Below are 14,441 nucleotides of genomic sequence, written 5' to 3'. Positions count from 1 at the left end.
CCTTCCTCTTGCAGGAACTGCTGACACACTCCAGCCACATGAGGTCTAGCATTGTCTTGCATTAGGAGGAACCCAGGGCCAACCGCACCAGCATATGGTCTCACAAAGGGTCTGAGGATGTCATCTCGGTACCTAATGGCTGTCAGGCTACCTCTGGCGAGCACATGGAGGGCTGTGCGGCCCCCCAAAGAAATGCCACCCCACACCATGACTGACCCACCGCCAAACCGGTCATGCTGGAGGATGTTGCAGGCAGCAGAACGTTCTCCACAGCGTCTCCAGACTCTGTCACGTCTGTCACGTGCTCAGTGTGAACCTGCTTTCATCTGTGAAGAGCACAGGGCGCCAGTGGCGAATTTGCCAATCTTGGTGTTCTCTGGCAAATGCCAAACGTCCTGCACGATGTTGGGCTGTAAGCACAACCCCCACCTGTGGACGTCGGGCCCTCATACCACCCTCATGGAGTCTGTTTCTGACCATTTGAGCAGACACATGCACATTTGTGGCCTGCTGGAGGTCATTTTGCAGGGCTCTGGCAGTGCTCCTCCTTGCAGAAAGGCGGAGGTAGCGGTCCTGCTGCTGGGTTGTTGCCCTCCTACGGCCTCCTCCACGTCTCCTGATGTACTGGCCTGTCTCCTGGTAGCACCTCCATGCTCTGGACACTACGCTGACAGACACAGCAAACCTTCTTGCCACAGCTCGCATTGATGTGCCATCCTGGATGAGCTGCACTACCTGAGCCACTTGTGTGGGTTGTAGACTCCGTCTCATGCTACCACTAGAGTGAAAGCACCGCCAGCATTCAAAAGTGACCAAAACATCAGCCAGGAAGCATAGGAACTGAGAAGTGGTCTGTGGTCTCCACCTGCAGAACCACTCCTTTATTGGGGGTGTCTTGCTTATTGCCTATAATTTCCACCTGTTGTCTATTCCATTTGCACAACAGCATGTTACATTTATTGTCAATCAGTGTTGCTTCCTAAGTGGACAGTTTGATTTCACAGAAGTGTGATTGACTTGGAGTTACATTGTGTTGTTTAAGTGTTCCCTTTATTTTTTTGAGCAGTATATATATATATATATATATATATATATATATGTATGTGTATGTATATATATATATATGTGTATATATATATGTATGTGTATGTATATATATATATATGTGTATATATATATATGTGTGTGTATATATATATATATATATGTATGTGTGTGTGTGTGTGGTGTGTATATACTGTACAGTATATAGGGTGTATGTGTATAAGTAGGTGTAGATATGTAGCACTTTACTAGACATATTAGTTTTTATCAAGAGACATACCTTGTACAGCATAGCATCTATGGTGTTACATAACCTGACCTGAGACCAATGAGTTTACATTAATAACTCATGATTATAGGGCTCTGTGGACACCCTCATTCTGTAGATGTATTTCTTTACAAAGAGACACACCTTGTACAGCATAACCTGACCTGAGACCAATGAGTTTACATTAATAACTCATGATTATAGGGCTCTGTGGACACCCTCATTCTGTAGATGTATTTCTTTACAAAGAGACACACCTTTATATTGTAGCTGATGCAGTGATATATAAACGGTGACAAATTAGTTTATTCTCTCATGAGATGGATTATGTGGATATTTCCATAACAGCCTAAACCTACTGTAAAATATATATTATGTCACTTTGTAAGATGTGTGAATTACATGTAGTAGCCCTTTCCTGCAGTCAAATGACCTAGTGGCCTCATGGGTGGAATGTTATTCATATTTTTCATAATTCATAAACATTATTTTTTAAAAGCAACCGAAAATCCGGTGTTTCTATGTCAAACGGTTTTGTTTTATTTCAGTCTTCTGTGATGAGTAATATTGGGATGCAAACTCTAAATGTAATACATTTCAACTGTATATCTGACATGGTACAGGTGTCTTCTGTTTTTAAGCCCATAACCATGTGTGTGAGGTGTATACTTTTGTTTCAAGAAAATAAACACTAGGTGTGACCCTGATTTACTGCAGTAAAAGGTTCATCTATTTAGAGATGAGCTTTATACTATTGCCAAATTAGTTTATGTGGATATTTCCATAACAGGAAGCCTGGGCCTATAGTGTACTATATTATAACTGTGTTAGGCATATTTGTTTATCAAGAGACAGATGATGCACTGTAGCAACACTATTATATAAACTGAACCCAAAAGTTTTCTGCAAAATGTTGAGGAGCAAAAGCCTCTCACCCATTATGTGATTACTGACTAGAGTGTGAGAGTGTGTAGTAGCTTAGTGTGTGTTTATGTGTTGTACTCAGGACTCTGCTGCCCGGCGGCTTGTGTGTGTGTCCGTTGGTGGAGTTTAGAGTTTATGACATGAGTAAGTAGGTCACCACGGTTACGTCATGGATGTTAGATTCCGGTGCCCTAACTAGCATGGCCGTTGGGACACAGTGTGCTTGTGTGTGTGTGTTTGTGTATTTCTGGCCGTTGGGACACAGTGTGCTTGTGTGTCACACTGATGCTCCTCACATTACTATTAATCCTCTTTGCCAGGAAAGATGGGAGGGAGAAAGGAGAGGAAAGAAGGAGAGGAGATGGGGAACACTAGAATACTGAAGCTATTTGTGTTTGTATCTGTGTAGATTTTGACGGCCTCGTTTTAAAAGTTTTGTTCGGTACAGAACTGGACGAAGGGAGGAATGGACAGAGGAGAAGAGGGGAGGAACACTCAAATACTGAAGATATTTATGTTGCAGATTTGTAGCTGTGTTTATAGGAGTACAGGACAGAGTCGAAATGATCAGTGTGTTCTGTGCCTAGATGTGTCCTGTAATAAATCATATTTTGGGGTGTTTTCTACATGTATATGTTTTATATGTCATATAATATGTCTACTTTTAAACTGCATAAGTCATCTGCCAACTTGATTGAAATATATTTTTTCCCCCTCAACTTCAGTGGTGTTCCATTTATGACCATTTTATCATGTGTTTGTGTGAATGATGTTTCAACATTAGACCAGAAAGAGCGCAACAAAAGTATAAAAATCACATGAAACAATACTTTTAATTTATAATGTCTTTTTCAACATCCTTTTATTTTTCAATGTTTTCAATCTTTCAACAATCAGAATGAGTTGTTGTCATTATAACCATTGCATTACCCATTTCTGGACAATCAATTTCCTTAACCATCCGGCAAACCACAAACGTTGAACAATATCACAGAGTACAAATGTCAAGGGATAGGGACATGGGTAAAATACATACATTACAGTATCACAATTAGGAAGATACAAGGGGACGGAAAAACACACAATAACCCCCCAAAAGAACTGAATAAAATAGAAAATAATAATAAAATAATAATAATAACAGTATCCAAGAGAGATCGAGAACTTTACATTTATACAGAACGGCCAGTAGGCAGGCACGTGGATGTGAGACGTTTAACCAGTACAGCCTGTATGATCCACAGCTGATAAAGCAACTCAATGTAAAGGCCAAGATTGGGGATTGGTTCTTTTGACCTATGAAAAGTAGAGGCACCTTTGAGTGAGAAGAGAGTAGTTTCCCCATTGCTTCTCAAGTGCAATTACTACTTGATTCCTATGATCAGTAAGTCTAATGAATTGAGAATTTGTTGAGCTCTGGATTGCAATGTGCTTTTGTATTCATGGTTTCACCGTTCAAAAGGTGTTGTGTGTAGTCTTGTGATATGTTCATAACTGGCCTTAACAGGGGCTTTCTGTATGTATGTGTAAGAGGTCAGTAAAAGGTCAATTGACGGTAGGTTGCTCCAGGCATTTGCTAGTGACATGGAATCTAAAAGAAAGAGTTTCTTAAAGCGGTGGTTCATACAGACATTTAAGAAAACAACTTCAGGCATTTCATTGACATTGAGAACGGACTGTACAAACACTTTCTCACAAGGACAGACTGATAACTTTTCTTTTTCCACTTCCATTTCTCCTTGTTATTTTTTGTTGTTTTTCATTTTTTTCTTTGTAAAATATATTTAAATATATGTACATTTTATATATCACAGTTATGTACAATCCAAGTGCTTGAAAAATGATTGGGTGTCCTATTCTGCATAAAGCAGGGATAGGTGTTTAGGGAGTAACGGAAACTGGTACAGCTGTTTTGTTGGTGGGGAGGAAGAATGGAACTCATTGTCAGGGGGGTTGGACGTGTTTCTTTGGTCATGGGAATGTTCCCAGAATGCCTTACCACCCACAAAGCAATTGGCCATTTGAGAGTTCAAATCAGAGCCTGAAAACAGCCTTACATTTTAACGTTTATTCTAACCTTCCATTGTGATGTGATGTTTGTCTTTTCCCGAAGGAAACAAAATGTGAGTTCCATTTATTCCATTCCCCTCATTATTTTCACTCCATCACATTTGCTGAATCAATAAGTGATCTATTATTATCATTGTTCATGGATTGGATAAATGCATGGCGTGAGGGAAGGGTCCATATAAAAACATGGTGACACAGTGAACCAAGTCTTTTGAATCTGTCTGTGGTGATTGTGAACATCACTTTGACTGTCCTTGTTATTATCATCATCATCGAAGAGGAGTGTCTGTTGGCATAGTGGTAGGTGAAAAGGAGCGAGACACCTGATGATGAAGCAAAACTGAGGTTGGTTGTTGGTCGCAGTATCTCAAAGAGTCTTTGGTGCTCCCTTATTCACACCTCTTATTCTTCCTCCCTGCGTTGGATTCCTTTTTAGTATTCCTTCCACACCTCTTTCTCTTGCTTCCCTCTGCTAGCAGAACTCTGACTCGTTCTCTGCCTCTTTGTTTTCCCCATTGCTATGGCCGCCATGTTGGTGGTTGCTAGGCAGGGCCAGGTAGGGATGCTGGGGATGAGAGGGGGAGGGGGATGTGGAGGAGGCGGGGCTTCTGTTTGGCGCCTCCCCCTGATTGGACAGCGCTCTGTATTTCAGGCGGAGCTTGTGGGGCAGGTAGGTGGCCTGATCGTCTCCCCTCTGACTCTGTGGCACCGACATCTGTGATGTCGCCCTCTGGTTGTAGCTTCCGACCTCGGAAGATGACGGTGACTCGTCATCGCTAGTGGAACCACCTTCTTTGTCTGAGCTCCTTTGATCACCATCACTGGACGAAGTGTCTTTCCCAGAGTGGGACTCTGTGTAGTAGTCCTCTCCGGCCCTGGGGCCGCCCTCGTAAGTGAGCACTGGGGGCTCCTCCTCATCCAGGGTACTGAGATAGGTGTTGTTGATGTGGTGCTGGTTGGAGGAGTGGCTTGACTTGTTGCATTCTTCTCTACTGTGGTGGAGGAGCTCTGGGGCGAATCCTTCCTTGTGGCCGTCATCTTGGGTCTGATAAGAGCTGTACTGGCTTCTCTGTGTCTCCTGATGTCTTTGCTGCTCCTTGCGGGCTCGGTACCTTTGGACCTCCTCTGTAATGGTTTCTGTGTTCTCGGACTGTCTGCTTTGTTGGACCTGGGACTGTTGTTGTTCCATGTCCTCTGCATGCCTCTGGTTCTGGCTCTCCATATAGGAGGAGCTGGGGGAGCGGTACATCTGGATCACACTCCTCTGGGCTGGGGCCGCTACCTGCTGGGGTGCTGGGCTGGCAGACTCCTGGCGGTAGTCGTTCTGATGGTTGTGGTGGAAGTCCATGGCACAGTCGGCCTCTTGGGACCTGTGTTGGTGGCCACCGTTGAAGGAGATCCCAGTGGGGAGACCAGCATCCATGTCAGTGTCGTTGGACTCCATCTTGATCTCATAGCCCATGGGCTCAGGGCTGGAGGAGTCGTCAGACATGCACCCGTCGGAGAGGGATCCTCTTGGGGAGTATTTTGGGAGTGGGGTGTGGCGTTCCCCTCTTGTGGACTGTTCTGCTTCGGACGAGTCGGAGTTCAGCAGAGTGTTACCACAGGCACTGGAGTACCCGCTACTGGAGAAGTAGGGGTTACCAGCACTGGACTGTCCATTTCCGCTGTTGGAGAGCTGCTGGCTCTTCTCCATGTAGGAAGCAGTGCTGATGAGGCCGAAGCGAAGCTTCAGCTGCAGGAGTTCCGTCTTCAGGCGGCTGTTCTCATCATTCAGCGCCATCACACGGTTCTCCAGCACCATGTCGTTCATCCTCCTCTTCTCTCTGGAACGCTTGGCCGCCTCGTTGTTCTTGCGCCGCTTCTCCCAGTAGGAAGCGTCCTTCTTTTCGTCGGAGATGAACTCCCGCTTGCGACGGCTGGACATGCTGTTCTTTGAGCCACCTTTGGTCTGGCGGCGCGGGACGTCATCGTCACCGGGTCTGGGAGACAGTGGCGGGAGGCTCTCGCTGTAGTTAGAGTATGTGTCTATGTCCAGGTCGTTGTTGTTGTTGGGAGATGCAAAGTGAAGATTCAGGCTTTCCATTGTTGAGTCCTTTTGACCAGATTGGTGATCTGGCATTAAGGCCAAATGGGGGTAAGGGAGAGGACTTATTTGTATTAACTTTCTCTTTAAGTCGCAGGATCTGCGAAAAACTCGGGGTGAGGTATTTGTGCTTCTCTAAGGCTGAACCTCATTGGTTAAATTATGTGACAAAGTTTTGTGAAATTTGAGTTTCACAGTAGGTTCTTCTATAATCGTTGAAGTCTCTAGGATGCAGAAGTGAAGTAGGTCAGTTGGTCTACTGGAAGACTTTTTCTTGTAGGCTGGGATCGCTCACGAGGAAACGCACTATAGAAAGAGAAAGAATAAGAGAGAGAACATTCATTAGTTACCATAAATACTATGCCTTCCCACTGTGACATACATTAGGCACTCAATGTTTTTCAATGTTACTGTACAATGGTGATGATCGAGACAGAACATACAGGCCTAGAAACTCATGATGTGATTAGTTCAGGGTATTCTTGAGTTCACATGACTTCATAACTGCAAATTTGACACTTGATCCAAACTGCAATGGATCTGCCATCACTCATACACTGGCATGTCACCATTTGCTTGTGCCCAGAAAGTATACGAGCTACTATGACATAATCATAACATTATGTAAGAAATGTTTCATCTTGGATTTGAATCTGAACATTCCTTTTATCACCTTTCACAATCCCTCATACTCAAAAGGACTTTACTTTGCTAGACGTAACCCTTATTGGAGTTCTGTGGAGGAGAAGGCGGGTGGGCCAGCCTGGGTGTATACAGAGAGGGAGGGTGAGTAGGGCAGCGGCACGACCGGTACCCTTTCCACTCCACTCACAGGAATATAGGTCAACTCTGCTCAGAGGGTGCTAGGCGGCAGGTAGCCTAGTGGTTAGAGCATTGGGCCAGTAAAAATCTTCCGTTCTGCCCCTGAACAAGGCAGTTCCCCGGAAGGCTGTCATTGCAAGTAAGAATTTGTTCTTAACTGACTTGCCTAGTTAAATAAAATAAAAAAATAGGCAGGTGGTGTGGGTAAGGGAGGTTCTGAGCTGCAGTGTCTAAAGCTCTCTCTGTACAGTGTTGTGTAACAGCGCTGCATCCAACAATCACATAAGAGGGCCAGTCTGACCTAGTGCCAGGGCTGCAGTTACTGAGCGATGGGCAATCAGGGAGGGAGAAAGGGAAGGAGGGCAAACCGTCTATGTATCGACCTCTAATAATGTCCCTCTATAACCTTTATCAGTTGCCAGGTGGGATATTTGTAAATGTAGCTATAAGGTCACATTGGTCTCTTATGGCACAATTGTCTGCAATAATCTATCAAAGAGGTCAACTCAAAGAAATACACCTCTGCAAATCACTAACTTAGTCTGTCTATGTGTCATAACAGTGGGCTGATGTCCCGAAGCTGACATATCACTTGTTATTCAAGTATGTATCGAGTGCATTCTGTGCCTCTACCGACGGGAAACATTGCTCAACATCCCCTTTTCTCACAAGTCACCAACATCGGTCGGTGGTGTTGCTGCATACGCAGTTCAGTTGACTCATATAGATGTTACATAACGTAAATGCGCTAATTCTAGATCTGTTGCGCTGATGATTCAGAGACATTCATTATGCATCACTTAACAGGGCACTGTGTGTCCTATCTAGATTTTCTATTTCTCCACCAGAAAAACAGATCTGTGAGGATTCAACGTAATAATCTATCTAGGTCATTACTGTGTTACAATTACTAGTTCATTCTTTTTTTCTGAAGCAACTCCCTGAGCCAACAAGACTGCATCAGTCAAAACATTGACAGAGTCCGTTGCCGTTTGTGATTCTGATAACAGATCAAACAGAACGCTGAGGTAATCATGATGGCCTGTTCTGATTGGTTGCTGTCTTATTGATTCAAATTTGAGTCAAACAGGAAAACCCGTAGATCAGTAACAGAAGCTTTTGGTCAGTTATTGTTTTCTTATCTCTTTTTTCTATAGATTCAATATTGTTTCTAATGTTAGGTATTTAATCTGTTCATTTCTGGTCTTTGCTACCACTATCAGGCTACCACCACTATATCTAACAATAGCTCAAGTAAGACTAAATAAGGTCTGGTTTTATTTTTGGGATCTAATCTAAAGCTGTCTCTACTCCATCTGTCACTGACACACTAACTGAACTCAGTACAAGTAGAGTACTTTCTAGCCACTTCATTTGGCTCTAGAGCTTGTCTGGGTTACACAACCTGACCTAGTATAAACCTCATCATAACAACCTGACCTAGTATCAACCTCATCATAACAACCTGACCTGGTATCAACCACATCATAACAACCTGACCTGGTATCAGCCTCATCATAACAACCTGACCTGGTATCAACCTCATCATAACAACCTGACCTGGTATCAGCCTCATCATAACAACCTGACCTGGTATCAGCCTCATCATAACAACCTGACCTAGTATAAACCTCATCATAACAACCTGACCTAGTATCAACCTCATCATAACAACCTGACCTGGTATCAACCACATCATAACAACCTGACCTGGTATCAGCCTCATCATAACAACCTGACCTGGTATCAACCTCATCATAACAACCTGACCTGGTATCAACCTCATCATAACAACCTGACCTGGTATCAGCCACATCATAACAACCTGACCTGGTATCAACCTCATCATAACAACCTGACCTGGTATCAACCTCATCATAACAACCTGACCTGGTATCAGCCTCATCATAACAACCTGACCTGGTATCAACCACATCATAACAACCTGACCTGGTATCAGCCTCATCATAACAACCTGACCTGGTATCAACCTCATCATAACAACCTGACCTGGTATAAACCTCATAACAATATAGATCTAGTCTCAACCACATCATAACAACCTGACCTGGTATCAGCCTCATCATAACAACCTGACCTGGTATCAGCCTCATCATAACAACCTGACCTGGTATCAACCACATCATAACAACCTGACCTAGTATCAACCTCATCATAACAACCTGACCTGGTATCAACCACATCATAACAACCTAGACCCTAGTCTCAACCTTGTCATAACAACCTGACCTAGTCTCAACCTCATAACAATATAGATCTAGTCTCAACCTCATCATAACAACTTGACCTAGCTTCAACCTCATCATAACAATCTAGAGTATGACCATTTTATTACATAATAATACTAGTTTACAGTATATCTTTCTCACAGTGGCAGCTCCCTTCCTCATTTCCTCATTTGCATAATAGTTTTAGTGGTTACACCTTCCAGGACACTTTTCTCTGTCTTTTTTTCACAGTGAGAGACAGACAGCTAGGAATTCCCTCCTATTTTGCTCTGCTCTTTCTTTCCCCTAAAGAATCACCACAGCCACCAGATGAGCCATCTCTTCCTCTGTCTCGGTTTTCACCCAGACACAATACTAGAGGGTGTAGTATGTTTTAAAAACAAAGTTGCGAGGGAAAACTGAAAACTAGAATGTCAGGAAGGTCACAATGTTTCCACTCGTCGATCAAAAGAAGGGAGAGAGCGCCATTCCGTGTCCCACTGACCTAAAAACGGAGCGCTGCGCATTTTCATCTGCCTCATTGATATACTACTGGTACTCCCTGTATATAGCTTCATTCTTGTGTATTTTATTCCTTGTGTTTTTTTTTTATTACTCTGCATCGTTGGGAAAGGGCTCATAAGTAAGCATTTCATGGTAAAGTTCTATCCGGCGCATGTGACAAAAAAACGTGATTTGATTTGAACAGAGCTTGCTCTCTGCCTTTGACTGCGTGCCATAAAATAGGTAAATAGAGCTGGAGAGGGAGGAAAATGGAGAGGGGGAGGGATTACAGTGCGCTCTAAAAATAGAGCGATAGAGAAGGGGTATTGGGGAGGAAGGCTGGCGAGAAAGGCTTAGATGAATTCAATTGGTGGACACGACATTAAAGGAATTTTACAGACACTGCGGTACGATGTAAAAAAAAACAATTTTTTAAAACTTGAATAGCCTACGTCAGCAGCGCAAAATCGGATTATAAAACCCCTGGTGATTGATACGCAACATTAATTCCTGGATACTCTATTTGACACCGGGAGGGGTCTCTATGCTACTCTATCTCTATGCAGACGATAAACAGCATGCATTTGTGAAATATATATATATATATATATATATTGACGTCAGAAGGCACACACCCATGTTCCATGTCAAAATCCGACAGAACATATTTCATAGAGCTGTGAGCGACCGGGCTGATGTGCTCGTGTTCTGAATGTCATTGTGACAAGTTTACAAAGCAGAGCTTGCTTAATGCTGAAATACTAGCCACACCTACAGGTTACACACTGGAGGTCAGGGTGAGTACATTTTAGAGGTTGAATTCTCTCTGTAATATTGCAGTAAATACTGGATGCTAAAGCCAAATTATCATTCCAAAGGGATAATACAAAGAAAAAAGCATTGAAGATTTTCAAAAGCCAGAATCTCCCTTGCTTCCCACACAATTATCAAGCTGTAGGAATGACTCACTCACAGCTAGTATTTCACCACCAGCGAGTTTAGCTGGGGGGAGATGTTAAAGACGGATGGGAAATGTTAGCACTGCCAAAGCCGTTCTCAGGCATTTCACCACCACCTTTGACCCCCGAAGGCAAGACTGAGTAATGCAAAGCATCTCTTTTCCCCTCCATCTCCAAGACATGATGAGCCACCCACATAAATGGACATGTGGTGGAGAGGCCGGTCAGGGCGCCTCCATTTTGGGTTCTGGCTTTGTCTTCTAAGAAAAGGCACCTAGAATCTAGGGAGACCTTCTAGGTCAACTCTGAGTTCTATTTAAGCATATCGTCCTCTCTGTCACATGGTCTTGGGGACTAGGCTGCCCCCCTTCTTTTCCATCTGCAACTAGGGAAATGCACTTTATTTATGTTCAATGTTCCTTATCAATGTCCATTTAGGATGTACTTATCATCATTTGAACAGGCCAATACGGTCCAATTGACCAATATAGATGGCACCAAACCTGTGCCAAACATCTCTAATCCCTCTACAACTTCCTACCCATAAAGATCTGTAATACTGTAACATGGACTTCTGCTCTCCATTCACTTGCAATAAAATGAGGGTGTTGTTTGCTAGGTGTAAGTCCAAGCATCCTTCAAGGTTATAGCCTAGATTAAAGTACCCTAAAAGTGACTTCACTATCGGGCAGCCAAAGTGTTCAGCTACTTCAGATTCCACAGAGGCTAAATCTAAGAGTGGCGTCAACTAAGTACTACGAACCCTCAGAACGTTTGCCTTCTAGTGTTTTTAGATATGGCCAGCTTGTACCAGGCAGGTACACACTTAATAAGAATTCTGTCAATGAGGCTGTGTGGCAAAGTCAAAGAAAAGCCCTCCTGATTATGTTTGATGTTACAGTGAACCGAGTTGTAGACCAAAATGTAGCTCTAGGTCTTTCCACACATCCTGCTTTCCCCCAGTCTGAGTTAGACTGGTTTGACCAATATTCAAATTGGGAAAGAAAGGCTGTTCTGTAAACAGACCAACTGGCAGCAGCCTAAAAAGCTCAGTGACTGCAGCTCTGCCGACTGAGGGGTTTCCCTCTATTGCATCATGTCCTGGAGTTGGACAACTCAACACACACAAGCCCTGTTTTTGGTTATTATTTTAATTACGCAATAGAGCTAGTCTCATTAAGATCCTATGGGAACAAGCAACTTTATACAGACTGCCGGAAAATACCAGAATTAAACCACCTGATATAATTGGTGTAATTACATCTAAATAGGATTTGAGTGTTTTGTTTTAGTACAGATTTCGCAAGAAATATATAAATAGAAAATATAGTTGTACTGACTGGGAGATGACTGTAAAGCAATCTGCTTAGGCTATGGGAAATCATGTACAGGCTAGTGATAAACATTAAACATATGGCCGGTGAAAACCTCAGGGCACAAGTCTTGATTGGCAACACCTGCTTTTACTTTGCAACAGGTCAATCAAATACAAATACCTCTAGATTACATTTTTTTTTAAATTAAAAATACATGTGATATTCCTAATTATTAAATATCAAGGCACATGCTTGCAGATCTTTGTCTATGAATTAATTCTGCAAACTTTCCCCCAGCCCTTATGAAAGACCATGATTCTATTCATTCTCCTCCTCTCATTCTACTGCGTAGCTTACTAGTGCATAGCTATTATGTCATATGCCATACCACCCCTCAGCCCCCCCCCCCCCCCAACTAAAAAAAACTCTATGGACTGCTTATAGATGTGTAATAACATGATTATAACTATCCTTTATGCCAAAATTCCATGACATCTAATTTTGACCAAATATTTATCACATAAAATGACTAATGGCATAGCATGGAGGCAAATGCAACTTATAGCTAGTAATCACTCTTGTTCCAAGTTCCAGAGAAAGGCGGCCGAACATCCTCGCCAGGCACATGGAATGTCTGAGGGTCTGACTTACAACACGACAAAAGGAGGTCACCGATAGGAACGAAATCAATAACTTGCCTGCACCAGTAGACCATTTATTGCACTGAAATAACAAAAAAAATGTTCTATTCGTTTTCAGTATACTTTGCCTATAATTAACCTACCTGTATATTATTAGACGTATCAACGCTATTAATGACAACTTCATATATAAAATATAGGTCACACACCTGCTATTTAGATTTAGCAACATGTCAATAAACCAAATATTTAAATAAATATGAAACAAATATTTTTAAGTAAAGAAAGAAAAAACATGTTTTAAACTACAATAACTCCAGACAATGCTCTTCACAGCAAGAGGCCAACCCCAAAAACGGTTTGATATTCCTATCTATTGCACAGTGGATTTACTACCCATCCATTGAACAAATACCATGAGGGAAAAACGCCCGACCTGACATTGAGCGCATTGAGCAATGTGAATCGGCTTCTTTTTACAACAGCATCCAGACTTTACAATACAATGCCTTGATTAAAACAGAGAATTTGCTAAGCTTGAGGAATATACAGTATGAATGAATAATTGGGAAAGGGAACTGGTTTAAAATAAACCACAATGACTACACATAACTCAAAGTCACACATACAGTGGCTGTCTACCGGTAGGGGCGAGTCGCCCGCATGTGAACAATACCCATACCTAAAAGCATAATGAGAATCTGAATCCGCAAGTGTTGCACTTTTAAACAAATATCAAATTCGAAATAATTCGTTATCCAGCATTCAAACCAATCGAACATTTACGCACAGAATTAAGCACATCAATAGGACTCCAACGCACCTTTTACGAACAAGTGACGTGTCTCCAGCAAAAAATGCACAATGCCGGACACAAAGCAATCGCCTTCCGCAGTTGAAGTTGGCTCGTATCCTCTATTTCTTTCAACAGAAATGGTCAAATAGCTAGATGTTTCAGTTGTCTGAGAGAATTTTAAAAAAGCGTTCGGGAGCAGCTCTAGCTCCTCTTACTTGCTCTGAGGTCAGTCTGTCTGGTTGTAGCTTACTAGAAGCAGTGTCTCCCCCTTTTGCATTGAGTCCTGACTGTTATGTTGGGCGCTTGCTCCAGTTTCTCTCCCTCTCCCCTCTAGAATGTGTGTTAGTGGGTCAGTGGTTGCGTAACAACTCATAGGCTGCCTCGTCACGTCTTTTTTGTTGGCGCGCGCGCTCCCTGTTTGCCCCACGGTACTGATCCCTATTGCTTCGACCTGATGCAACACAATTTGGCAGGATCGGGCCACCGGACCAGTGATATCTGAAGTGACTAGCGCCAGACAGAATTAGATTTCGGTCAAAGATTTGGTTAGGTTGCCCAAAGGGCGAGGTGAAGACAAATAGCCTAAAGCGTGTTTAGCCTACCTGTGCGTGTGTACACATTTTATTATACTTGTAAGTACCAAAGTCCTCACAAGAATAGTAAACCAACAAAAATTCAGAGAAGTGAGGCCATTTTGCTTTACTTGCAAAAATTGTATTTTAGGCTTAACAGTTAGAATTAGGATTCAGGTTTACATTTAGGGTTTGGGATTACTTTCAGGGT

The 14,441-nt window shown here is 42.7% G+C and overlaps 1 protein-coding gene across 1 annotated transcript; it reads right to left on the bottom strand.

The window, feature by feature from the left end:
* Positions 1–3,066: 3,066 nt before the first annotated feature.
* Positions 3,067–13,959, bottom strand: LOC106564531 (uncharacterized). Its single transcript, XM_082958761.1, has 2 exons — positions 13,686–13,959; positions 3,067–6,698 (listed from the first exon to the last, which is right to left on the bottom strand). The coding sequence occupies exon 2, from the start codon at positions 6,426–6,428 to the stop codon at positions 4,779–4,781; it is 1,650 nt and encodes a 549-aa protein (XP_082814887.1). The 5' UTR covers positions 6,429–6,698; positions 13,686–13,959; the 3' UTR covers positions 3,067–4,778.
* Between the last annotated feature and the right edge of the window lie 482 nt (positions 13,960–14,441).

Source organism: Salmo salar, chromosome 12, assembly GCF_965601325.2.
Source record: "Salmo salar chromosome 12, fSalSal1, whole genome shotgun sequence".
NCBI lineage: Eukaryota > Metazoa > Chordata > Actinopteri > Salmoniformes > Salmonidae > Salmo > Salmo salar.
The sequence above is the reverse complement of the archived record's forward strand: the minus strand, read 5'-3'. Positions and strand labels throughout refer to the sequence as shown.

What these genes read in the sequence shown, in the direction of transcription:
- LOC106564531 (XM_082958761.1), bottom strand. Translation starts at nt 6,428, where the DNA reads ATGCCAGATCACCAATCTGGTCAAAAGGACTCAACAATGGAAAGCCTG.